Here is a 27,203-nt window from a genome sequence, read left to right on the forward strand (position 1 = left end):
AAAAGTCCAGGTTTGAAGTGATTTCTTCGTGAACATCTATAAATGTGTATGCTATGGGGTAAAATACCATCCTTAGCAAATTAAACCCACACTGAGTACCTATAGTACATTGACACATCATGGCGTACAAAGATGTCACAGTCTGTGACATTCAGGGGCTCAAAACTTGTGCAAATAAACACTGAAATTTAATATATAGGTACAAGTAGGGCTGCTGCTGTTTAAATTAAGTTTGTTAAATTTTATTTAATAGAGTTCTAAGTGGGAAGATTCTTTCATTTTACCTTTGGGCAAAAATTTTAAAAACTTTGATCCTGTTTGGATAGGAATTAGAATTTACAGAATTTAGTCCCAGAGTTTTATTCGTAAAGAAAAGAAAAAGAATTCTCCTACTCTTACAGAGATGTTAATTCTTAAATAGCCTAGAACTCATCTTTTGAGAGAATAAACTGGTCAGAGCACAATTCAGTCCACTAAGTCATTTAACACATCCACAGGAGACAAGCTTACCTCACAGAGTGTCATGTCTGTGCATTTCTTGGGAAATCACTTCCCTTACTTGCTGTACTTACTGTTTACACTCTTTTACTTTTTTGCTGCATAATGGATAATGGGTAGATGCATTTGGAAGTAGTGCTTCTGAACCCCAACCTGCATCTCAGGCTGCTTCTAGCTCGTCAGCATCGGCAGACCTACTAGCTGGTAATTAATTACATTTACATAAAATGGTGTTTTGTTAAAGTTAAGTTTGGGTGTATTTTTATAAGTAACAGATATTATATAAATTTCAAGGTGCATGTTTTTTTCCCTTTTGAGACATGAAATTGAAAAGCAAGACATTGTGTAATAGAAGGTTGATTATTTCCCAGGATTTGATGAAATTGGTCTTAAAATCACAGCTGTACACAAGCCACCCCTGTGGCTCCTTGGGTGCTCTTAATATGCGTTACTTTCAGTTAGCACATTCCTTTTTTGTTTATTAAGGAGGTAATGTGCTTATAGCAATTTTTATCTTGTATTGCCCATGCCCACCTTTTTTTTTTTAAGGAGTTTGTGGGAAAAGTACCGTGATATTTGACAGTTGGTTCTGTAACATGAGAAACTGTTACAGAGTTCCACCCTTGGGTTGAAGCCACTGCTACCTATATGTTACTGTAAAATAACTGATTGTTCTATCTGAAAACCCCTGGAGTGATCCCAGTTCAACAGGGCCATAGTGTGAAGTAGATTGGTACAAGGTGCCCACGATTATTGCTCATTGCCAGGATGGGATAGATAGAATAACAGGAAACATTTCAGCGACTCAAAGATCGTAAAAGCCAACTAATAGTTTTCCTTGGGACCAAATCAAAGTGTGCTTAATGATAGCTAGACCTAGACATTATTATTGTTACAAGCAAAGCATTTGCCAGTTGTCAGACCACAGTAGTAAGTTTCAGGTTCAAGTTCTCAGTCAACAGCCTCTCGGCAGACGCTGCTGGTTTGCCTTGCTCTGACTTGACTTAGAAGGGTACATAACAGGAGGTACGGCAGTGGCATCACCGAGGCCACAGACACTCAGATGCAGCTTTGATGTCCCTCTCCTGTCATCACAAGGGACGCATTTTGTCACAAGGCTGGCAAGGGGCTGATGAGAGTGTGACTCACATCAGCACAAGGAAGTCACCAATGTCTGGAGTCTCTCAGCTTCAATTCCCTGCCACCCAGGTAGCCCCTGATAGGGTGAGAGGCTAGTTCTCATTTTTTTAGTGTAATGAACAATCCTGACACCAGGAACAGCAGACTAAGGAACATTCTTTCTTGGATTAGTGATGACCAGTGACCTCGTTAAAGGACCCTCATCAGCTTTCCAAGTTGTAGGAAGTTGGACACAAGGTCCAGAGTCTGGAGGTGTCATCACAGCCCAGCTGTTACCCTTTCCTTCTATCGGTCATTCAGACAGGTTTAACAGTCTTTCCCAGGGGCAATAGCATTTCTTTTGCACTTTTCCCATTCTCTCCAGACTACCCTGGTTAAACATGACACTCTTGTTTTCTGAATCCACTTCAAACCAGTAACTGCCAACCGATATTTTCCTGAAGGGTGAAGAGCCAGGTTCCACTGTGATGTCACTGTGGACTTTGGAAGCTACAAGTATAAGAGGCAGTGCACTTAACACAGACCACAGCTGGTTACTTGGGGAAAACAGTACTACCTTGCCTGGCTTTTCTCCTGACCTAGGTAGTCTTCATAACATGGTCACAGTAACTTTGAAGCTCTTACTAAACCAGTAAACTTAATCCATGTTTTCAAGGTTCAGCAAAAGGATTTTAACGGGCCACAGAAATAGCATATTTGGGGGGAAATGACCTTGTCAATTTTTACATGAGGTTGCTAATTATAAACCTTTTGCTCTGAAGTTATAATTAAGCTTCAGGTAGCACATGAAATCAAACGTTCTGGCTTTTTGCAAAATTCTCAGAAGTCTTTCTTTCTCTCTGGGTAGCCCCCATCCTGCCACAGACCCCAGCAAGGGGTTTGAATCCTGCCAGACAGAAGCCTGGCAGAGTGGTCAGCCACCACTGACCACATCCAGTGCTGCAAAGCCATGTCGTCTTCTCCAGTGTCCCCAGTTTGTTTGGGCTCTCTGTGCTTCCAGGGCTAGAACCTGAGATACTGTGTTTCCAAAAGAGCCAGGTACACTAGAAACAGGAGCAGAGAGGCCAGTGGTGAAAGCCACTGTTCCCTTCCAGTGCCAAGTCAGACGTCAGTGACAGAGCTGAGAGATTTGATCCTGGGAGATGAGATGGATCTCAAATACACCTGTAACGAGCAGGAAGGGTTCTGTCACCTACTGCTGAGTCTAAGAGCAGGTAGCTGAGCCTCCACCGCTCAGCTTGGTACATGGATGGGTCCCACGGGGGAAGTGCACAGATAATGCAAGTCAGGTCCCTTCACTAGAAGCAAGCTTAGATTACTCAACTGTGTTGTCCATCCTGAAATCTTAGTAAAATGTGGTAGAAAAGAGCAGAAATCAGTGCTGAAAGTGACAGTGTCATTTACATAGGTGGTGTTTTTTTTTTTAATTTATTTATTTTATTTATTTATGGCTGTGTTGGGTCTTCGTTGCTGCGCACGGGCTTTCTCTACTTGCGGGGGGGGGGGCCACTCTTCGTTGCGGCGTGCGGGCTTCTCATTGCGGTGGCCTCTCTCATTGTGGTGGCCTCTCTCATTGTGGAGCACGGGTTCCAGGCACACGGGCTTCAGCAGTTGCAGCACGCAGGCTCAGCAGTTGTGGCTCCTGGGCTCCAGAACACAGGCTTACCAGTTGTGGCGCATGGGCCCAGCTGCTCCGCAACACATGGGATCCTCCCGGACCAGGGATCTAACCCGTGTCCCCTGCACTGGCAGGTGGATTCTCAACCACTGCACCACCAGGGAAGCCCTACATAGGTGTTGTTGACTGTGCCCTTCCCCCCTTTTCCACCGTATCTTCTTGTGATTATTTCAGTGATGGGAAAGGTATTTTTGTGTACATGTTTTCCTCTATTTTTTTCCTATTTAAATTAATTAATTTTTTAATATAAATAGGTATAAATGGGTTTTAATGTCTAGTTTGCTTTCCAAATATTTCTTGAAATTGAGTTTGTACATTTCTGTGTCTGATTTACTTGGCATGGGCCAATATCCTGATGTAAGAAATTTTCACCTAATATCCTGATATAGGAAATTTTAAATTACTTCTAACTTCTCCAGGTCTTAATTATTCGGGCTGGTTTTTCATACTTCTGTTTTGCTTATAGAAAAACATTTTTCACACTTGCTCAAGTAACAAAATAGCAAGAAGCCATGTTTTCAGTGAAGAATATCATGGACCATTAATGTAATTCTATCTTATGAACCAGAAGCAACTTTCCTAGCCAAAAAAATGAATAAACACAAACCCTGCAAATATATACAGTATAAAATCACAGTCATATTTGTATAGGTAATCTAGCTGACAGTGGCTATTCTGAGCTTTCACATTGCCTAGACATATTTATTTGATGAATATCAGTGATAGGACAAACATTCGGGGCCCTGTATTACAGTAATTTGCAGTGAAGCTTAGCACTTGGGTTATATCTGTGTGTGTGTCTGTGGAGACAGATCAGATAAGTCCACAGGCTATTGAAATAAAGAGGAACATTATTTTAAAAGGTAAATGAGCCTAATCATGGATAACAAAGAAGTCCACAACTGGGCTTCCCTGGCGGTGCAGTGGTTGAGAGTCTGCCTGCCGATGCAGGGGACACGGGTTCATGCCCCGGTCCGGGAAGATCCCACATGCCGCGGAGCGGCTGGGCCCGTGAGCCAGGGCCGCTGAGCCTGCACTTCCGGAGCCTGTGCTCCGCAACGGGAGAGGCCACAACAGTGAGAGGCCCGCGTACCGCAAAAAAAAGAAGTCCACAACTGCCATCAGGTTCAAAGTAGGAATTTGAATTAAAAAAAAAGAGAGAGAGAGAGAAGGTTGTATTATGTGAGTCTCTAGAATCTTGTATTATTGGCTTTCAGTAATAAGACGATTGTGAAAGAGTAAAAAAGAAAAATAATACACAGACACAGTAATGGGAGGTTCAGACTGTCCAGAATATAATGTCCGTTGCTTGACTGGGAAGAGATCTCACCTTATGCTTGACTGAGGTTAGATTTTTTTGAGGGCATAAATATGCATGTAAATAACAAGGGAAATGCAATAAAGATGTAGTGTAGATGTAGTGTAAATTTTAAAAATGATTTTTAGAGATTTTAAACCAAAAATTAAGAATCATCTCAAAATTGGGGAGAAAGCTTTATCAAAACTTGGTTTGTAATTTAAAACTAGAAAATAAAGGCTAAGTGGATAATCTCTTAAAAATGGGCTTATCTCCCAGAAAAACTTGTTATTCTTCTTCATTTAATTTACTTCTAGAACTGTCAGATAGTACCAATTCCACAATTGAACTATGGATAAAATATCATCTTAGTCACCTTCTACTCCTTGAGTAAAAATTTCAAGTTCTGTTTGGTGCACCCAGTGTGGTGACACTAGAGAAAATTCTAGAAAAGGCAACTGCTGTGGCCAAGGAGAACCGACTAACAGAATAAGTCTCTCCAAGTCATCGAGATTACTGGTGGGATGCAGGTATTACCCGTATCTCAGACAGAGTCTGGCTGGACCCTTGAGAGTTAAGTTTATAACAAATAGAAGGAAATATTATTTCACACAGTGAAGAGTAAAGCTGTCAAATTCCTCTCATGATGTACCAGCTGAAAATACAGATGTTTGAAAGCTAGAGACAGATTCCTGGATGACAGTGGGAAATGGATTATTAAGGGAGGTTAGGTATGTTGAAGGATATGAGGTTGACTTCTGAGGTTGACATTAAACAGGAAAACCATGTTCTTCCATAATAGACCATTCTGAGGCAACCGTGCCATAATCTGTACTAGTGGTAGTAATACATTTTTGATAATAGAACATCATCTAATGTCTTATTAAGAAATCACTTTCTTCACAGGCTGCATAATTTTGTACGGAAGCGAAACAGAGTGAGCTCTGCTTCTGTCTCTTGATTGAGAGCAGTACTTTACTTCCAGACTTCAAAAGAGAAATATTTAATTTGAGGTTTGGTTACTTTACAGTAGGCTTTGATTTTTCCTCACCTTTTAAATTCAGAAGTTGCCCTTCATTCAGTAAGTGTAATTCAGTGTTTTAGGCATTTTGTTGAATATTAGTGGAAAAGGTGAAAACAAGAGGAAACAGTTCCTGACACCAAAAAGCCATTCCTAGGCTGGGGTGGAGAGATGTACCAGGCGCTGAGGACGCAGAGGCAGAGCACATAACCCACGTGTACCGGCGGTGGGAGGGGCAGGGCGCGTTGTGGCTGGTAGCAGCAGCAGGCAATATAAGGTAAGGAAGCCCTCCCAGAGTTGGCGTTTGACTCACTACGGTGCATTATGGCTGCAACTGAGTTTGCAGGGATGGGGAAGGGCCCAGAGACAGATGAGCTTGTTTGCCATGCAGAGGAACCTGCATTTTATGAATCTGAAAGCTAAGGGGAGCCAGTGAAGGATTTCAGAGACATTTTCCACTCAGAAAGATCACTCTGGCTGCACCGTAGAGGCTAGATTGGAGGAGGTACGGGTTAGAAGCAGAAAGCCCCTCGGGTTGTGTTGGGTGAGCCTAAACTTGTCAGTACCAGCAGTGGGACTGGAACGTACGTGAAATATATTAAGGAGGATTTGATGGCAGAGTACACGCATACTTTTCTGATTTGCCTTTTATTATTATACCGAGCCAGTGTGTACAAGTAAGCATTTTCTAGCTACCTGGTATTGTGATTTGAAGAGGCAAAATTTAAATACGATGAAAATAATTATCTGAAGTTTAACCCTGGTGAGACCTTCTTAGCTTTATGTACTCCATTATAACAGTAGATTAGATAGCTGCAGGTTCTTTTAACAAGGGTATACAGTCTTGTGTGCTCTCTTATTTCCAGTTAAATTAAATCGCTCATTAATACATGACAGGTTTCAAGGTACTTGAAAAACTTTTTAAAAACTAACTTCCTGGGTTTCAGTGCCTTCTCATCCATATGCATTCAATTCCTTTTTGGTCTTCTATGACTTTTTCTGACTCTGTTTTAATGGCCTTTACTTATCTTTAGTTGTTTCTGCTTATATTTCTCTGGAATTATTTTTTTCCCAGGATTTGGGGGTTCTTTCATGGCCCCTTCTCCATCACCAGTAACTCCTGCTCAGAATAACCTGCTACAGCCCAATTTTGAGGCAGCTTTTGGAACCACACCTTCAACTTCTAGCAGCAGCTCCTTTGATCCGTCAGGTGAGGCAGTGATTTTCAAACATGCTTTTTATTTGTTCTGATTATAAAGTACACCACCTAAGGCTAGCGTGATATCAGGAAATTTATAAGCAAATATTGAGTGATGACCTTGTTTTAAAACTGTTCGATAAATCTCTCATTCTATAATTTAAAGTAAATATTTTCTGTACGTTTTGGTAGCTCTAAGAGTAACCTGCAATCCCTCTCTGTGTTTGTTTTTAACTTTTAGCAGAAATCTGACTTAACATGCACACCCATCTGTTTGCATGAGCTTACATGCACATGGTTTGGAGAAGGTTAAGGGAAAACAAATACTTTGTGCTAAATCTTTGTGCAGTATCTTAACGTGTGGACACTCCCACTGCTGTTGCTTACACCCTCTGAAGCTTGCCTGGCCCTTGGTTTTATGAAGTTGACACAAATAGTATTCTTTGCCTGCCTTTAACCTTTCATCCTGCTGTCATTTTGTTTGTATTCTCTTCCATTCTATTCTTCCCATGCTGGGTCCTTACTACAAATTTTCAATTGGTGAGTTTTTGGCAATCAAATGTGTTTCAGAAACACCCTAAATATATCCCCTGCTTGACAATTTGGTTGCTTCCTTTGCCAGTGCCTAGTTGAATGCTATCGTTTTTTCAACTTAGAATTATTGTAGAGTGGTGTGTATGGTAAATATGCATAGTTTTTTGATAAAAAATTAACAACCATAAAACCTTGACATAGTTATCAGCAATAACTTTTGCACACATCCTATGAGCCTTCATTTTGAATGGTCTTTCTGTATTCCAGGAACTAAACAAGTGATCATTTGTTATATGCTGATCAGGAACCATCCATAATGGCATGATTCCTGATGTTTAAAATAGTGTTTACTGTAGCTATGCCCTTAAAGTTAGAACCAAAAGTGAATACTGTAATGAGAGAAGAAAATCAAAATTCTTACTTCTACAATAGGGTCAACTGTTTTTCAGATACTTATTACTAGGTACTGACCATTAGATCAGGTTTTATTCCAGCACTGATTTCATAGAAACTAGGAGATTCGGCCTTCCTTTCTCGTTTAAGAATTGTTATAAAAGTAAGCATTGTAAATACTACACACTGAGTACCTATATAAAGCAAGCATTATAATAAAGGTGTGACATATATTATCTATTTTAGTTTTCACAACAAATCCGTGTAGTAGTGGTACTCTCCCCACTTTCAAATGAGAAAACTAAAGCTCAGTCACTTTCTCAGAGTCACATGTTAGTGAGGCATGCAGCTGAATTTGAGCCCAATTCTGATTCCAAAGTCTATGCTCTTTCCTGTACATTATACAGATTTTCTTTTCCATCTTCACGTTCATTAGTATTCCCATACTTTATGAGTAGACATATGCAGAGATGTTCTTTTTTGGTGTTATAGTCGTTAAAAGTGTGAATGAAATGCCTTCTTTTATAAGATTGTAAATACATTCACTTGTTTCTATAGTTTTTCAAAAGGCAGTGTCCCTTTAATTTTGCATATGGGTTTTTTTGCAGTTATTCTGAACCCGGTCTATTTGATTTCCAGTGTTTGATGGTCTAGGTGATCTTCTGATGCCAACCATGGCACCAGCCGGGCAGCCTGCGCCCATCTCAGTGGTACCTCCCAGTTCTGCAATGGCAGCAAGCAAAGCTCTTGGGAGTGATCTTGACTCATCTCTTGCCAGCTTAGTAGGCAGTGAGTAATATAGTTTTCTTCAACAGAATCGTACGTGAATTTTTTTCTCTATCTGTTCGTATGTATTGTTTCTGGATTCACTTACAGGCGAGTGTGTCAAGGAGCAGACAGAAATTCTTAGTGCTTTACCCAGTACAGTTCCTTGGAAGATACACAGTCACTCTGCCGTTGTCTCCCAAGCAATACCCAGGACACTTTTAATCTAAATTACAGGAGGTGTAATTAGAGAGCATGTACAAGTATGAAACCAAGTGTATTATGTTTAAGAGGTACTTAATTTTTTATTTCTCTTGGAAATAACATAGAGTAGCTTAACTGCAGTATATTTACCAATTGAGTGTCCAAGTTCATTTCAGTTACTCATTGAACAAATATTTATTGAGCACCAGGCAGTCTTCTAGGCTCTAGAGATAAATCATGAACAAAACAGGTATAAATTTCTATTAATAAGATGCTTAGAAGGGCAGAGACAAACATTAAATATTTTCAAACAAATGAATTTTCTAGTGCCATGGAGAACAAAAACAGAACACGCCAAGAGGGATTGTGAGTCCTACAGAGTGGGAGTTAGAGTAGGCCTCACTGAGAAGGTAAAATTTGAGCAAAGATTTGAAGGTAAAGGAATGAACCATACGGATATCTGAAGGAGAATATCTGCAGGCAAAAGAGAGAGCCAGTGCAAAAGCACTGGGGCAGAAGATTGCCTGAAATATTCAAGGAGTACCAACGAGGCTAGTGGCTAGAGCTGGCTAAGTGAAGGAGAGGGTCCTAGGAGATGAGGGCAGCTATTATAAAGATTGCCTTTTTTAAAACAACTCTGAATTTAATTTTTTTATTAAGGTGAATGGGTTTACCATCACAGATACCTTTCATTTTACTCAAAGCTATATCAAAAATTTAGCAGATCCCTGAGACAGACCTTTTTTCCTATGCATTATCCTGTGGACATACTTTTTTTCCCATTCATCGTCCTTGGTCTGGACATTCATGAAAATGCTTTGATAACAACCACGGAGAGGTTATTTGAATATTTCTTCCTACTTTAAAATTTTATCTTGCTGGTGGATAGTCTGCAGTAGTAACTGCTTTTACTGAATATTATAATGTACTGTCTAGATCTTCCTTCAGAAATAAAGACTTTATACCTCCAGGGCTGAAAGTGCCACTAGCACACATCCCTCAGGTGGCAGCCACCTTTAAAATTATCTCAACTGAAGCAAGCAGACCCACTTGAGAAATAGCCAGACAATCTGGATAAAGAAGCATAAATTCGAAGTAGTCATATTTTGCAATATCAAAACTTCTACAAAGCTACAGTCATCAGGACAAATGGTATTGGCTTAAGGATAGAAAGATAGACCAATAGAATGAATAAAGATCTCAGAAATAAACCTCACATACATTGTCAAACAATTTTTTCAAGGATTCCAGGACCATTCAAAGTGGGAAAGGACAATCTTTTCAAAAAATATGCTTGGATAACTGGATAGCCACATGCAAATGAATGAAGTTGGGCCTCTTCCTTATACCATCCACAAAAATCAATTCAAAATGAATCAAAGATCTAAATGTAAGATAAATCTGTAAAACTCCTAGGAAAAAAACTAAGTACAAGTCTTTATGACCTTAAATGAGGCAGTGGCTTCTTAGATATAATAGTGAAAATACAAGCAATCAAAGAAAAAATAAATTAATAAAAATTCATCAAAATTAAAAACTTTTGTGTTACAAATTGATACCATCCAGAAAGTGGAAAAACAACCCACAGAATGGGAGAAAATATTCCCATATATCTCATAAGGGACTTACATCCATAATATATAAAGAACTCTTACAATTCCATAATAAAAAGTAAAACAATTTAAAAATCGGAAAAGGATTTGAATAGGTATTTCTCCAAAAAAAAAGCACAGGTGGCCAATAAGTATGTGAAAAGATGTTGAATGTCATTAGCCAGCAGAGAAATAAAAGTCAAAAACCACAATGACAGGCCACTTGACACTTACTAGGAAGGCTATCATCAAAAAGATAATAACAAATATTGGCTAGGATGTAGAGAAATTAGAATTCACACAGTGCTGGTAGGGATGTAAAATGATGCAGTTCTCCAAAAGTTAAACATAGTTTCCATGTGGCACAGCAATTTCAGTCCTAGCTATACATCCAAGAGAATTGAAAACATATGTCCACATGACTTGTACACAGATATTCACAGAAGCAATTTTTATAACAGCCAACAAGTGGGAACAACCCAAAAGTCCATCAACTGTTGAACAGATAAACAAAATGTGGTACATTCATAAAATAATCAGCCATAAAAAGAAGATGAACCTTGAAAATAGTTTGCTAGGTGAAAGAAGCCAAATACAAAAAGCCACATATTATATGATTACATTTATATGAAATGTCCAAAGCCGGGGAATCTTTAGAAGCAGAATGTACATTAGTAGTGGTCAGAGTGACTGCTAATGGGGATGGGGATTCCTTTGGGGTGATGAAAATGTTTTGAAATTAGAGTGTGTTAATGATTTCACCACCTTGTGAACATACATTGTGCACTGAATTTTACTCTTTTAACAGTATGAATTTTATGATATGTGAATTGTATCAGTCTTTTTAGAAGTCTCATCTTACTATACACCCATTAGAATGACTAAAATTTTTAAAAGAAGAGAAGAGCTGACAGTACTTTCTACTTACCAAGGGTGTGGAGCCTCTGGAATTCTCACACTTTGCTGTTGGGAATACAACATAGTGTTGCCATGGAAATCAGTTTAGCAGTTTCTTATAGTTAAACCTATACTTAATATGACTCTGTAAATACATGTCTAGGTACTTGTCCTAGAGAAATGAAAACATATGTTCTCACAAAAACTTGTCCATGTATCTTTATAGGAGTATTATTTTAAAATGCCAGAAACAACCGAAATGTCTTTCACTGGGTAAATGTATAAGCAAACTGTGGTAAACCTCTTCATTAGAATACTACTTAGAAATGAAAAGGAATGAACTATTGAGGTACACAAGAGCACAGATGAATCTCAAATACATTATGCTAAGTGAAAGAAGCCAGACATAAAAAAATTACATACTGGTAATTCCACTTATACAGTTTACTTTTGGGCTTCCCTGGTGGCACAGTGGTTGAGAGTCCGCCTGCCGATGCAGGGGACACGGGTTTGTGCCCCGGTCCGGGAAGATCCCACATGCCGTGGAGCGGCTGGGCCCATGAGCCATGGCCGCTGAGCCTGCGCGTCCGGAGCCTGTGCTCTGCAGCGGGAGAGACCACAACAGTGAGAGGCCCACGTACAGCAAAAAAAACAAAAACACATACAACATATACAGTTTACTTTTGTTAAGGCAGAACTATAGGGAATATATCAGTGGTTGCCAGGGTTAGGAGTAAGGGGAAGTTTGGGTTGCAAAGAGAGAATATTTTTGAGTGATTAAATTGCTGTGAATCCTGATTGTAGTGATGATTACGTGAACCCACGTATTTGTCAAAATTTATAGAAATGTACAACACCCCGCAAAAAAGTCCCACTGAATTTCACTGTAAGTAAATATTTTATTAATGAAAACATATTCCAAAACTGAAAAAAATTTTATCTTCATACTCCTTATCAATATTGCAGCTTTGCTTTTTTTTTTTACAGAAATTGACAAGCTGAACCTAAGATTTATATGGAAATGTAAGGAAGCCAGAATAAGCCAAAACATTTTGAATAAAGAAGAATCATTTTGAAAGACTCACACTTCATGATTTCAAAACTCAACTACAAAGCTACAGTAATTAAGACGCGTGGTACTGCATAGGAATAGGCATACACATCAGTGGAATAGAATGACAGGCTACCAATAAGCTTACACATCTGTGGTCAGTTGACTTTCAACAAAGGTGCCAGGACAGTTCACCTTTTTGATTTGTTGAAAAGAATTTGTTGAACAGAATTTGTTGAAAAGAATCACCTTTTCAACAAACAGTGCTAGGACAAGTGGATATCCACATGTAAAAGGATGAAGTTAGACTTTTTATTTACCCCAAAGTAATTAATTCCAAATGAATCTAGAACTAAGTGTAGGAGTCAAAATGATGAAACTTTTAGCAGAAAATTTATGAGTAAATATTGATGACCTTGGATTAGATAATGTTCCTAGATGTGACAGCAAAAGCACAAGCAACAGTAGAAAATAAAAGATAAATAGGACTGCATCAGAATTAAAAACTTTTGTGCCACCCAGGAGACCATCAAGACAGTGTAATATCCAGAATAAGTAAAGAACTCTTATAACTCAATAATGAAAAGACAACCCAATTTTTAAATGGTCAAATGATTTAAAAAAGACATTTCTCCAAAGAATATATACATGTGGCCAATGTACACGTGAAAAGAGGCTCAACATCAGTCATCTGTGAAATGCATATCAAAACCACAGTGAACCATCCCTTCACACCCATTAGGATGGCTATAATTAAAAAGGCAGATCATAACCAGTCTTGATAAGGATGTGGAGAAATTAAAACCCTCTAACATTGCTGGTGAGAATGTAACATTGGGCAGCTGCTATGGGAAGCAGGTTGGCAGTTTCTGGAAATGTTAAACATAGAGTTACCATTAGGCAGAGGTGCCTAGAAAGCTCTTCCCCAGATCTCTGCTCAGCTTTGCGTAAGCTTCACCCCTATGAGGCCTTCCTTGAACACCCTATTTAATCCTGCCTGCCCCTCACTCTCAGCCTACCCCACCAGTTCCCCCTTACCCTGCTGCTTTCCATTTTCCATAGGCTTGCCATATCATCTTCTAGCAGCCTGTATACTCTTTTATTATTTTATTGTTTTATCATCCATCTCACCCATCAGAATGCAAATTCCTCTGGGGTTGGGCTCTTTGTTTTTGTAACTAACCTATCCCAACTGCTTAGAGCAGTGCCTAGCATATGTAGGGTTCAATAAATATTTGCTGAAATAATAAATGAATTGAGCTTAGAGCAGAATGACTAAGCCCGTTGGGTCAGGAGTCCCCAGGACCACCCACACATTTATAGATCCACTAGAAGGACTCAAGGGAGTCAGCACGTAGTTGTACTCACAGCTAAGGTTTATTACAGCAGCATAGTAAGGATACACAGCTGGATCATCAGGGGCAGAGACACAGGCAGCATCCAGAAGAATCCACACATGGACTTCCTTATGCTCTCTCTTCCCCTTGAGGGGAAGAACACACAAACATGCAGCAACCCCTAGGATGTTCCTGCCCAGGAAAGCCCTTTAGAGACTCAGCATCCAGGGTTTTTATTGGATGCTTGTCCTGTAGGCACTCTGCCTGGCATGTACCAAAATATCAGTCTCGTGGAAGGAAAGCAGATTTTCAGCATACACCTTGTTTGTGCCGTTTAGATACAGTGATCCACGCTTATCATTAGGAAAACTTTTATCTCAGTATAGGGGACAATTGATATTAGCAAGGTCCCCAGCCACACGGGCTTTCCTAAGATAGCAGTCTCAAGCCTGCTATGTTCACTCTTTTCTGGACACCAGTAGACATTAAAATATGATCCTTAAGAATAACGTGAAGTGAAAGAAAATGTTAGACTTGAGAATATGTTTCCTAACGTGGTTTCTCCTTTGTAAAACTAAATGCAGTCATCTGTAGGCAAAATATGGACTTTTGCTAGACCTCTGATTCTTTGATCTTTTAAATGTCATATCATTTAAGCTGAGTATAGAGGTTTAAATTCTTTTTTCTTCTATCCATTTATAGATCTTGGAATTTCTGGTCCCACGTCCAAAAAGTAAGTATTTTTGAAATTGTCTGGTTTTCTTATGAAAAGTGTATCTGTACTTATTTGAGACTATCAAACATTGCGCTCATTGGAGTAATTACTCATTCCCAGGCTAGGTAACTGCAAAATTGGTTTTAATTCATTCCCAGTTTTTGTTTTTGTTGTTATTCTATTGGAACCTCCAAACTACTGGCTCTGCAGTGAGAAGGAATAATCTATTTCAGCCTCCATATTGTCACTAAGTATATCTAGAAATATTTGGGAATTGTGGTTTGAATACTTTAGTAGCTTTAAATTGTAGATTCATTGTAATATTACTAGCTAACATTGATTTTTAAAAAAGTCTCATGGGGGTCAGTTTTAAGGAAGAGTAGTAAAAATGACAAACAATGTACACTTTTTTTTTTTTTGCCTCTCACTGTTGTGGCCTCTCACTGTTGTGGCCTCTCCCGTTGCGGAGCACAGGCTCCGGACACGCAGGCTCAGCAGCCATGGCTCACGGGCCCAGCTGCTCCACGGCATGTGGGATCTTCCTGGATCGGGGCACGAACCCGTGTCCCCTGCATTGGCAGGCGGACTCTCAACCACGGCACCACCAGGGAAGCCCCAATGTACACTTTTTTTTAGATGCATATTTCAACGTCTCTGAAATTGGGATGCATTTAACAGTAGATGTAATCTTACAATCACTTGAAGGCAGGTTGTAGTCATGACATAGTTATGTGAAACCCTCTTTTGAACCCTGTAAGATCCAGAAAGTGCCATTATGGATTCATCTTCAATTCAACAAAGGATATACAATATTTATGATATACTTATTTGGAATTTTTTATAACCAGTGATGAATTCAGTTGAATTTTGTGGCACATTTTTCCATTTGAAGTGACAAGAAATTCTTGTTATCCCTGAGGTCTAACCTCTAACTGATTTTTTTGTCAAATGCTCTTAAGATCTCTTAGATGAGATATGGTAAGACTCCTCTATCTGTTTTAACCTGTTCTCTTTATTACCGCTTGACCCAAACAGACTGCTTCTGACCCCAGATAAAAGTATTTAGGGAGCCACACACCCTTCTTTTCTGATTGTGTGTTTGTCTCTTTGTTTGGTTTGCGTGCTTGATTTTAGGGGAGATCTTCAGTGGAATGCTGGAGAGAAGAAGTTGACTGGGGGAGCTAACTGGCAGCCAAAAGTAGCCCCTGCCACTTGGTCAGCAGGTGTCCCACCCAGTGCACCCTTGGTATGTAGTCCCCAGAGGCCAGGGCAGTGTGGGCACTTTGCCAGTTTCCAAATGTATAGAACAGGGTCCATATTGCTGAATTTTGCTACTGACATTGTACTTTTTCACCCACATTAGGAACAAGATGCCATATTTACTGAAATGCAAATTTCATTGACTTTAGTAAAGATTATGACCTATCTTTTTATTTTAATGATTTCAAAATAGTATTTATGCTTCTTCAGATATTAGTCCTTTATTTGTACAGTTATGGAAATGATTCTTCAAAACATGTAATATCATTGATCGCTATCTGTGTTTTACCACATTTCTTGCCCAAATTTCCTGATGGCCATAAGAAGTAATGAAAACTTTTTTTCTTACCAGAAAGATTGGGCAGTTTTCTATCGTGTAAGTGAGCTTTCATTTTAAAACCTTGTGGATTCTTCTCACCATGTTTTCAATTTGAAACGACTTTCACCATCTTTTCTATAAAATTTAAATAGGTTTCATTTCTGTATATTAAATTTCTATCAGTATATTTAAGGCCAACATTCACTCTGTGGAAGAACATATCACTGGAGATAAAGACTTAATTATTACTTAGTGTGATTTGCCACCACAAAAAGTACGTTTCCAGGATAGCAAAATTTACTATTTTTCTATATATGCCCCATATTTAGCAGAACTAGGCTAGCTACTGCTTCCCCAGCTCACCCGTAGTTTTTCACCTTTGCTTACATTACACCTTCACTTGTCTAATTGACCCATCTCTAAGGTTTTCTTGATGCCAACCTCTCCTTGTTGCTGAATTAATTCCTAACCATCAACCGCCAACCCCAGCCAAACAAGCATGCATGGAGGTGAATTAGTATATATTAGAATATAAACATTTTAGATAGGCTCCATTAAAAATGATGTGTTCCACACATATATATGGAATTTAAGGGAAAAAAATGCCATGAAGAACCTAGGGGTAAGATAGGAATAAAGACGCAGACCTACTGGAGAACGGACTTAAGGATATGGGGAGGGGGAAGGGTGAGTTTTGACAGGGCGAGAGAGAGTCATGGACATATACACACTAACAAACGTAGTAAGGTAGATAGCTGGGGGGAAGCAGCCGCAAGGCACAGGGATATTAGCTCGGTGCTTTGTGACAGCCTGGAAGGGTGGGATGGGGAGAGTGGGAGGGAGGGAGACGCAAGAGGGAAGACATATGGGAACATATGTATATGTATAGCTGATTCACTTTGTTGTAAAGCAGAAACTAACACACCATTGTAAAGCAGTTATACCCCAATAAAGATGTTTAAAAAAAAAAAAAAAAAAAAAAATGATGTGTTCCAGAAATTTATTTAAATATCTGAGTTTTTGAATTTAGAACACATTTTCTTTTTTTTTTTAACTTTTTATTTTATATTGGAGTACAGTTGATTAACAGTGTTGTGTTAATTTCAGGTGTACAGCAAGGTGATTCAGTTATACATATACATGCATCTATTCTCTTTCAAATTCTTTTCTTAAGTTGTTACATAATATTGAGCAGAGTTCCTGATGCTGTACAGTAGGTCCTTGTTGGTTACCCATTTTAAATATAGTAGTGTGTACAAGAACACATTTTCTTTTAAACAATTTTATAAATAGTAATGTTTTTACACATAGTTTCATAGCGAGTTTATAAATAAAAATAAGCTCAAATCACTCTGAAAAAGGACTTTTGAATCAAAATTTACCACTAAACAGTACTAATAGTATTAGTTGAACTACAGTTTATACCGTAGTTTCTATAGGAAAATACATTCTGTGCTCAGACTTGGTTCTCAAAACCCACTTCCTCTGGTCTCCCCACTCCACCCCTTGGTGCTTGTAAGAGAGCAGGAAATTCAAGGACTGATATTCTCTGCCTTTGGTGAGTTCAAAGTCTGAAAGAACTTAATTTTAAGAAGTGACTTCTAAAAGATAACAATGAGAAGATTGCCTATTATGTATGGATATTTACCTCTTCAAATCTTTCATTATTTAAAAACAGTGCTTAAGAGGGCCATTTTTGTATTTAGCTATAAATAGAGTTCCATTTTAATTTTTAGAAAGGATACTTAGTAGAAAGCTACCAGTCTCTTAAACTGAGCTATGCCCAGGATAACCATATAATTTATTCCCCGAACTAGGGCTCTTTAAGGGTGGAAGGGAGCATAATTATTATCCTGGGACCCCAAGCATGTGCCTGGTACCTGGTGGCCCACATAGATGATCAGACCACAGTCAGGTAGCACTCTGGGCCTAGGCAACTGCACTCCATTCTTTTTTTTTGTTTTTTAATTGACATAAAGTTGATTTACACTGTTGTGTTAATTTCTGCTGTACAGCAAAGTGATTCAGTTATACACATATATGTATATATATCTTTCCATATTCTTTTCCCTTATGGTTTATTATGGGATAGTGAATATAGTTCCCTGTGCTGTACAGTAAGACCTTGTTGTTTATCCATTCTCTATATAATAGTTTGATTCTGCTAACCCCAAACTCCCAGTCCATCCCTCAGCCGCACTCTATTCTTAAATACAAAAACATTGCTGGGGGTAGAGGGAGAGAGATTCAATAAACGTAAATAACATCCCTAAAGAAAGAGAAAGCTTCTTTAGAACGGATCTTATAAATCTGTTAATACTGCATATTGACATGAACGCTCACAATTTATATTATCATCGCCAAATTAAAAGAACTAATTTTTCTGCTCTGTTCTGTGCAAAATTAAAGAGACCTTATCTGCAGTCCTAAGAAGTTTATACTTAGTAGTGTTGCCCTTATCAGCAGGATAAAGCCATTTAATGTTTTTTTAACAGGTTAGTTTCCAAACAGTCATGGAGGGAAGGGCGATGAGAATACTGGCATCTGGCAGATCAGCTGTAGGTTTAAAAATTTTTAAAAGGTTGGAGCCAGAGGTGAGGATGGAAAGTAAGACAAGAAAGAAAAGTCTCAGGTAGATTCCACACAACTGGGGATAATTGTGAACAAACACACCAAGACACTGGTTGCCCAGGTTTGTATGTGGGGCAGTTTGCTAAGTAATGAGGCCATTACCCCAGAAGGGGAACAAAGGAGAAGTCCTTTAAAAACGGTATTGAATTGGAGATCTTCCTTGGCCATCACCTCCCCTGAGATGAAGAGTTTAACCATACAAGGTTAGGAATTCATCAGGTGCTTAATTAACAGCTCTTTTGCTTCTTCAGGCCCACGAGGCTGCCAGTTACCCGATTGTCAGGCACCATCCCTGAGACTGAGATTAATACTCTTATATTTTTAAACCCCAGAACTCCTTATTTTTGTTTAAGAAGCAGAAAACTTTATGTTGTTCATAGTGAAACTCCAGAAAGTTAAAGACAGTAGGCTTTAGCATGAAGTGTCCGCAGGCAGCTGTGGAAAGAGAAATTAGAACAACAGAAATAATTTATTAGGAGGGCAGAGTTACATGTAGTCCTATTTCTTTTGTTTATTTTCTTTAACATTTTAGGTAATAATATGAAGGCTGTCCTATGCAGTTATTTTATCATTATTAACCCTCACTTAGTTGTATAAAAATTCACTGCCATTTACTGCAAAGCTCTCCTTCCTGAACAAAGCTGTAGCCTTGTTTTTACTTGGTGGTGCAGCTCTAAAGTTTTTCAGACCATAGAACCCAACTTATATCTAAAAACCTTTAACAGGACTGGCATATCATCATGGCCATCAAGAGGGTTACTCGTTCCTAGTTTTGAGCACAACAGACCTGTTAAGTTTCCATCAGACAAACTAGGAAGATACTTGCAACTCGGAAATATGTGCATTTTGCAGGAGGCCACAGAATCCACAATTCTCCCCCTAAAAGCAACTAATCTTTATATGCCTATAGGTGAAAGATTTTGTTGAGTGTGGAAAAAGAAAACAACTTTTAAAACCTTAGGACAAATAACACTGAGGGAGTAAATTATTAAGAGTTAATCTACCATTTGAGCAAAATGACAAACAGACTCCCTTTAAATTTTTTGATTCATTTGTCTGATCAGGATCTGCAGGTTCATTTTATTTTGGTAGCTTTTTTCGTTCACGGTCTTAAGTCCTAATGATACAATTCTTGTAAATACAGTTATCATTGTATGGTGCAATTCTGGGTCTAGTGAATAGCCTACCACCTAACCTGTTGAGTAGAGTGAATGTGAAGTATAATACTTCTTTTGTAGGGGAGGAAAAATAACTTCCCCTCTATCCTTCTGAATTCTTAGTAGAGACTCCTGTAATAAAAGACGTATGAACAAGAGAAAAACAGAAGTTTATTAACATGTATGCCTCATATATACAGGGAGATACCCAGAGAAAAAAATGAGTAACTCCCCAAGGTGGCCCAAGCCAGCAGCTTAAATATACCATTCAGCTAAAGACAAAAGAAAGAATGATGTAGGGAGGTTACCAGGAAAAGCAGGGTCGACAAAGTTAAGATTTGTTATGTAGATTTTAAGTCAGTGACTTCTCCATTGATAAGATTCTCTTGTGATTCAGTCATCCTTCTCTTCCCGGTACAGAGAAGGAGACACCCTTACAAGTGGAGATTTCCTTTATAAATCTAAATGTCCCTTACAAAAGTTTAATTTCTACCGTTTTCAGAGTTTCTCCTGCTGTTCTTCAAAATAATCAGCTCAAAATCATCCTTATGCCAAAGAAGCGTACGGTGGTGGGGTGGGTTTTTCTGCTACCCTTTGGATTTTCTTTCATTTAAAAATTTTTGAGATAAATTTATGTAACATTAAATTCACCATTTTCACAACTTTCAAGTGTATAATTCAGTGATTTTTAGTATATTTTTGAAGCTGTAAAACCATCACCATTCTCTAATTCCAGAATATCTCCATCACCCCATAAAGGAACACAGTCTTTCCCAATTTTCCCCTTCCCTATACCATGACATCCAAATATTTACTCTGTTTCTATGGACTTGCCTATTCTGGATTTTTAATATAAACAGAGTCATATACTTTGGAGCCTTTTGTGCCTGACTTTTTGGCTTCTTTCACTTATCATAATGTTTTCAAGGTTGATCCGTGTTGTAGCATGTATCAGTACTTCATTTTTGTATTGCTGACTATTCTGTTGTTTGGATATACCACGTTTTATTTATTCATTCATTAACGGACAGACATTTGTGTTGTTTCCACTTTTGGCTGTTATGAAAGATGATTCTGTTATTTGTATACAAGTTTGGTAAGAATATATATGTCCTCAGTTCTTTTGGGAATATACCTAGGAATGGAATTGCCAGGACTTGTGTGACTGTTGAGCTTTTTGAGGAACTGCCAAACTTTTTCACAGCAGCTGCATCAGCTTATGTTTCCACCAGCAATGCACAGGGTTTCAATTGTGGTTTTCATGTGCATTTCCTTAATGACTAATGATACTGAGAATCTCTTCAGGTACTCTTGGCCATTTGTATATCCTTTTCCAGAGAAGTGTTTGTTCATGTCCTTCGCCCATTTTATAATTGGGTTGTCTGTTTATTGTCGAGTTCTAAGAGATCCTTATAATTCTGGATACCAGATACATAATTCGCAAATATTTTCTCCCATTCTGTGAGTTGTCTTTCTTGGTAGTATCTTTTAACCCACAAACTTTTTGATTCTGATAAGCTCCAATTTGTCTATTTTTATTGTTGTTGCTTTTGCTTTTTTTTTTTTTTTTTTTTTTGTGGTATGCGGGCTCCGGACGCGCAGGCTCAGCGGCCATGGCTCACGGGCCTAGCCGCTCCGCGGTATGTAGGATCTTCCTAGACCAGGGCGCGAACCCGTGTCCCCTGCATCGGCAGGCGGACTCTCAACCACTGCGCCACCAGGGAAGCCCTGTTGCTTTTGCTTTTGGTGTCATATTTAAGAAGCCATTACCTAATCCAAAGCTTAAAGATTTACACCCAGATCTCCTTCTAAGAGTTGTATAGTTTTACCTGTTACATTTGGTTTTTGACCTATTTTAGGCTTATTTTCATATGTGGTCCAAATTCTTTGTGTTGCATGTGGAAATCTAGTTAATCCCAGAACCATGTGTTGAAAAGACTGGTTTTTCTTCATTTATTGGTCTTGGCATTCTTCTCAAAAATCAATTGACCATAGATATATAGATTTATTTCCATACTCTCTATTCTGTTGTATTGACCTATATGTCTGTTCTTATGCCAGCACCACAGTGTTTTGATCAATGTAGCTTAGTAGTAAGTTTTGAAAACAGAAAGTGTGAGTCCTCCAAATTTGTTCTTGTTTTACGAGATTGTTTTGGCTATTCTGGGTCCCTTGCATATCCATATAAATTTTAGGTTCAGATTGTCCATTTTTCCAAAAGAAGCTGTTGAAATTTTTATAGGGTTTACTCTGAATCTATAAAGCAAATTGGGAAATAGTGCCATCTTAACAATATTGTCTTCCAGTCCATGAACAGAGGACATCTTTCTGTTTATCTGAGTCCTCTTTAATTTCTTTAACAACGTTTTATAGTTGTCAGTGTACAAGTCTTACACTCTCTGTTAAATTTATTTCTAAGTATGTTGTTTTTAATGCTGTTGTAAATTAATTTTTTTATAATTGCATTTTTTATTGTTCATTGCTAGTGTAAGGTGAATGTCACATTGATTTTTGTATACTTATTTTGTATCCTGTGACTTTGCTGAACTTGTTTATTAACTCTGATAGTTTTTTTGTGTGTGGATTCTTTAGGATTTTCTGTATATAAGCTCATATCATCTACAAATATAGTTTTATTTCTTCCTTTCTTTCTGGATGCTATTTCTTTCTTTTTCTTACCTAGTTGCCCTGACTAGACTTTCCAGTACATCTTTGTCTTGTTCTTCGGGAGAAAGCTTTCAGTCATTCAACATTAAGTACGATATTAGCCATGAGTTATTTGCAGATGCCCTTTATCAGGTTAAGGAATTACCCTTCTGTTCTTAGTTTATTTAGTGTTGTTTTGTTCATGAAAGGATGTTGGATTTTGTCAAATGCCTTTTCTGCATCTACTGAGATGATCTTTTTTTTCTTATATTCTATTAATATGACATATTACATTGATTGAGCCTACCTTGCATTCCTGGGATAAATCTCACTTAGTTTTGGTGTGTAATTCTTTTAATATGCTGCTAGATGTGGTATGCTAGTATTTTGTTGAGAATTTTTGTATCACTGTTTGTAAAGGATTTGGTCTGTAGTTTTTTCTTGTGATGTCCTTGTCTGGCTTTGGTATCACAGTAATACTGGAATCAAAGAATAATTAGAAAATGTTCCCCTTCTATTTTTTTTTTTTTGAGAGCTTGAGAAGGATTGAAATTAATTCTCCTTTATAAATGTAATAGAACTGACCCGTGAAGCCATCTGGTTTTGGGCTTTTCTGTGATAGAAGGTTTTTGATTACTGACTCAGTCTCTTTACTTGCTATACCACTATTTAGATTTTTCTGTTTCTTCTTGAGTCAGTTTTCGTAGTTTGTGTCTTTCGTGGAATTTGACCATTTCATCTAGATTATCTAATGTTTTTAGCATGTAATTTCTGATAATATTTCCTCATAATTTTTTATTTCTGCAAGGTTGGTAGTAATATCTCCACTTCCTTTCCTGATATTGGTTATGTAAGTTTCTCTCTCTTTCTTGGTTTGTCTACCTGAAAGTTTGTTAATTTTATTGATCTCTTCAGAGAGCCAGCTTTTGGTTTCTTCTATTTCCTCTTTTGTTTTCCCATCTCTATTTCACTTTTCTCTGATCTAATCATTATTATTTCCTTTCTCTGCTCACTTTGGAATTGGTTCTTCTTTTTGCTAGTTCCTTCTGGTGGAAGTTTAGGTTATTGATTTGAGATCTTTCTCCTGCATATGGGCTATATGTTCTTGTTTCTTTGCATGCCTCATAATTTTCTGTTGAAACCTGGACACTTTGAATATTATAATATGGCAGCTTTGGAAATCATGTTCTACCCCCTCCCCAAGGTTTTTGTTGCTACCTTTTTTGTTGTTTTGCTACCTTGGTTGGGGGGAGGGGGTTATTGTTTGTTTGTTTGTTTTGTCCTTTTAGCTAAGTGGTCAGCTAATGATTAGACAGATACTACTTAAACTCCTGGAACCAAAAATATCTCCCAGTCTTTGCAGAGGGGCTCTGAGTATGTATTAGGCATGACTTCAGACTCAACCAGGCAGTTTGCAACTCTGCCTTAGCGATCACGGCTGCTTTCTTAAAGCCTCAAAGTCAACCCAGAGGCATCTCACATCTATCCTGAGCATATGCACAGCCCTGGGTATGTGCCTGGCTATCTAAATTCCCAGGAGAAGGTCTGGGTTTTTCAAACCCTTTACCCTCAAAGCATCTCATTCTCCAGCCTTTCCTTCTGAGCTTTTTGTTTAGTCTGTTGTTTTTGCTGACTGATATCCATTGCCTGATACAGCAACAACTGAAAAATTTGCCTTTAAGTATTTTCCACAAATGTCTTCAGGTAACAGCTTTAGCGCTAGATGGGTTCCCAGTTTGGCAAGATAAGGACAAGCCTTTTGAGCCAATGTTTCCAGGGAGCCACCTATACACGAGACAAGACAAGGCAAATAATTAAAATATATTCTGCTCCTCGTGGTACTATTACTGGGACTGTGTGCTGTTATTTTCAAAGCTACAGCTGAACTGGAGAACAGTGGCTGGAACTCTAGGGTAAGTTAAAATGCCCCAAAGCTCAATGTTCTTACCAAGATTCAGCTGATTTTTTTTTTTTTTTGATTAAGTACTTTGTAGGCCGCTGCAAACTTTTAGTTAGTTTCCAGAGTTCCAAAAAAGTTGATTTTGACCATTTTTGCCTGTTTTTCCATTGCTTTTATGCCTAGGGGGACTCTTAGAGTTCCTTATTCCACCATTTTTGTTGATATTACTATAGTATTTTCTTTTTCAATTAGGATTTTGCTCTAACGGTTAACTTAAATTTAAGAGATTGCAGCAGGGTTAATTTTATACATAAGGGAAATATTAGGGGGTTTGGTGTGTGACTGAAGACTATCAAACCTGTACCTGAAATGGGATATATGTATGATATTATGTGCAGTCCTCTAAATGCTTCCTAAGACTTAGAATTAATTTTGGTCTTTGTGCAAATGTACAACAGTCAAAAGTCAGAGAGAAGCAAATATAACACAGAAAAGAATAATATAAAAATGGGGGGGGGGGGAATGGAAACCAAGCATTAAAAATGTAAATGAAAGCATTCTTTAAATTTCTAATTCGGTGCCTATTGGAGGATATAATGATAGGAAAAGACAAGCTTAGAAAAATTTGACTTGTTTACAGTGAGGGTGGTATAAGGAGACAGAGACGAAGCCCAGTGCTTTAGTATAAGCTGAGCCCGAATAAGTGAACCCAAATAGCACCACAACAGTGAACATCGAATTAGTAACCTTCTTCATATCATCGGCGTGGTGCTAGTGCCTTTTTTTTTTTAATTTAAAACTGAAATTTGAGATTTCTTTACATCTTTACACATACTTAAGGGCATGCATTTTAAAATTGTATTTTGTCATTTTAAAACCAAATTATATTGGTTCTTTTTGTTTGTTGTTGTTTGTGTGTGTGTTGTTTCATTTTTATAGCAAGGAGCTGTACCTCCAACCAGTTCAGTTCCTCCTGTTGCCGGGGCCCCATCTGTCGGACAGCCTGGAGCAGGATTTGCAATGGTGAGTGATGACCGGTGCTAAAGATTGTAATGAATACTTCTACGGCCTTCACCAAATCCCAGATTAACTATAGAATATAATTCTCCCCAAAATGCAGTAAAGTAAAATGTAAAAAGTTAAGTCATCTGCTTTAGACATTAAGTAGTCTACAGAGGGCATGACTGAGTCACTTATAAGACACTTAAATTCTGCCATCAAAATAATTTTTATAGTACACTGTTATGTCATTTTTGAAGTACTATTTACCAAACATATTTTTAGCTCAATCATCAAAATCCACTTTTAATCACTATACTAGGACTTTTCACTTACCACGTTTATCACTAGCAAATTTTAGAGCCATTTTCCATAAAGAAACAAGTTTTCGTCTCTTCAAGAACTATGCTTCCAGAAGATGGGTAAACAACAGCAAAGCCTGTGTGGGGTGAGGATGCTTTGTGGCCAGCCAGGCTCCTACTGCCCCTCAGTGATTCTTTGCCGTCTGGCAGCCTCACAGCACCCATTGTTCAAAATTACAAATTATACTTTCTCACAGACCTGGATTCCTCAGGGGATATGGGCATATATGTATACATATAGCTGATTCACTTTGTTATACAGCAGAAACTAACACAGCATTGTAAAGCAATTATACTCCAATAAAGATGTTTAAAAAAAAAAAAAGGAAAGAAAAATTTTCAGGAACATATTAAAGACGTAAAGGTCAGGGCATTGCCAGAGTAGATTCCACTCATGCTATGAACTGCTCTGCTTTTCAGCCTCCTGCTGGGACAGGCATGCCCGTGATGCCTCAGCAGCCTGTCATGTTTGCACAGCCCATGAGGAGGCCACCCTTTGGAGCCGCAGCTGTACCTGGCACACAGGTCGGTTTTTAAATGTCCCACAAAAGAATGACATTACTTTATAAATGTAAAACTGTCATGTGACAAACTGTTTAAAAATGTTTTTACCTGATACAGTCTTCATACCTGTTGCTTCAGAAGTAAAGGGAACATGGAAGAGAGATGAGCAATAGTGTGACATTTGGAGGAAAATGATGGAAATAACTAACTGTCCTAAAGTCCCTCCGTTCCTCTCCTACTTAATTCAGGATGGTTCCTGAGAACTACCAGGTGTTTAAAGTATCCAGGCATTTAGTCCAGAAAAAATGAGCAGCTCTGATCCATACTCTTATTATGTGTTCCCAAAGTTAGCCAAGCGGAAAGTTAGCGACACAGTCCTCCAGATTGCCAAGTTTGCCCAAGACTAGTAACACAAACTGCAGTGAGCTTGCCAAACTGCAAAGCCTGAGGGAGCAGTTCCCACAAGGCTGCCCTCGCATCAGACCCTTCAGGTCCCAAGGGCCACCCTCACTTCCAACCAGCTGCCTACAGATTTGAGGGTTCCCAGGACCATCCTCAGATTAGACAGTTTTCTAGAATGACTCATAGAACTCAGGGGAGCCCTAACTTTATGATGACACTTTTAGTGTAGTAAAAAGATGCAAATCAGATCCAGCCAAAAGAAGAGATGTGTAGGGCAGAGTCTGGGAGGGGCCCACATATGAGGCTTCTTTGTCCTCAGGGATGCATTACCCACCTGGCATCAACGTGTGAGGGTACGCAAGCCGTACTGCCAACCCAGGAAGCTTACCTGAGCTTCAGCATGCAGAGGTTTTATTGAGGTTTCATTCGATAGGAATGACTGGTTGAGTTCAACCACATGGGAAATAATTCAGTCTCCAGCCCTCCTCCCTCCCTGAAGGTCAGGCTCATATCCTGTGGCCCAAAGACTTAACTCTGTAATCACATGGCTGGTCTTTCTGGCGTGGCTAGCCCTCCACCCTGAGTCATCTTGTTGGCATAAATTATCAGGTGTGGTTCCAGACGCCCACCCTGAATAATAAAGACATTCGTATCACTCAGGACGTTGCCAAGCGTTGAGAGGTTACCTACCAGGGTCCAGGAC

At 38.6% G+C, this 27,203-nt stretch overlaps 1 protein-coding gene across 25 annotated transcripts in view; it reads left to right on the forward strand.

Moving 5' to 3' along the window:
- SNAP91 (synaptosome associated protein 91) overlaps positions 1-27,203 on the forward strand; it is a 155,604-nt gene that overhangs the window by 122,887 nt on the left and 5,514 nt on the right. For 14 of the 25 annotated variants that reach the window (XM_065888564.1, XM_065888566.1, XM_065888578.1 and 11 more), the window contains 7 exons: positions 619-702; positions 6,710-6,844; positions 8,399-8,548; positions 14,308-14,338; positions 15,455-15,566; positions 25,173-25,256; positions 26,015-26,119. In XM_065888564.1, the coding sequence (XP_065744636.1) occupies positions 619-702; positions 6,710-6,844; positions 8,399-8,548; positions 14,308-14,338; positions 15,455-15,566; positions 25,173-25,256; positions 26,015-26,119 (701 nt within the window). The remainder of the gene's footprint in view (positions 1-618; positions 703-6,709; positions 6,845-8,398; positions 8,549-14,307; positions 14,339-15,454; positions 15,567-25,172; positions 25,257-26,014; positions 26,120-27,203) is intronic. The other 11 variants (XM_065888568.1, XM_065888569.1, XM_065888579.1 and 8 more) reach the window with 3 other exon arrangements.

The sequence above is a fragment of the Phocoena phocoena genome, chromosome 12, assembly GCF_963924675.1.
Source record: "Phocoena phocoena chromosome 12, mPhoPho1.1, whole genome shotgun sequence".
In the NCBI taxonomy this organism is placed as follows: Eukaryota; Metazoa; Chordata; class Mammalia; order Artiodactyla; family Phocoenidae; genus Phocoena; species Phocoena phocoena.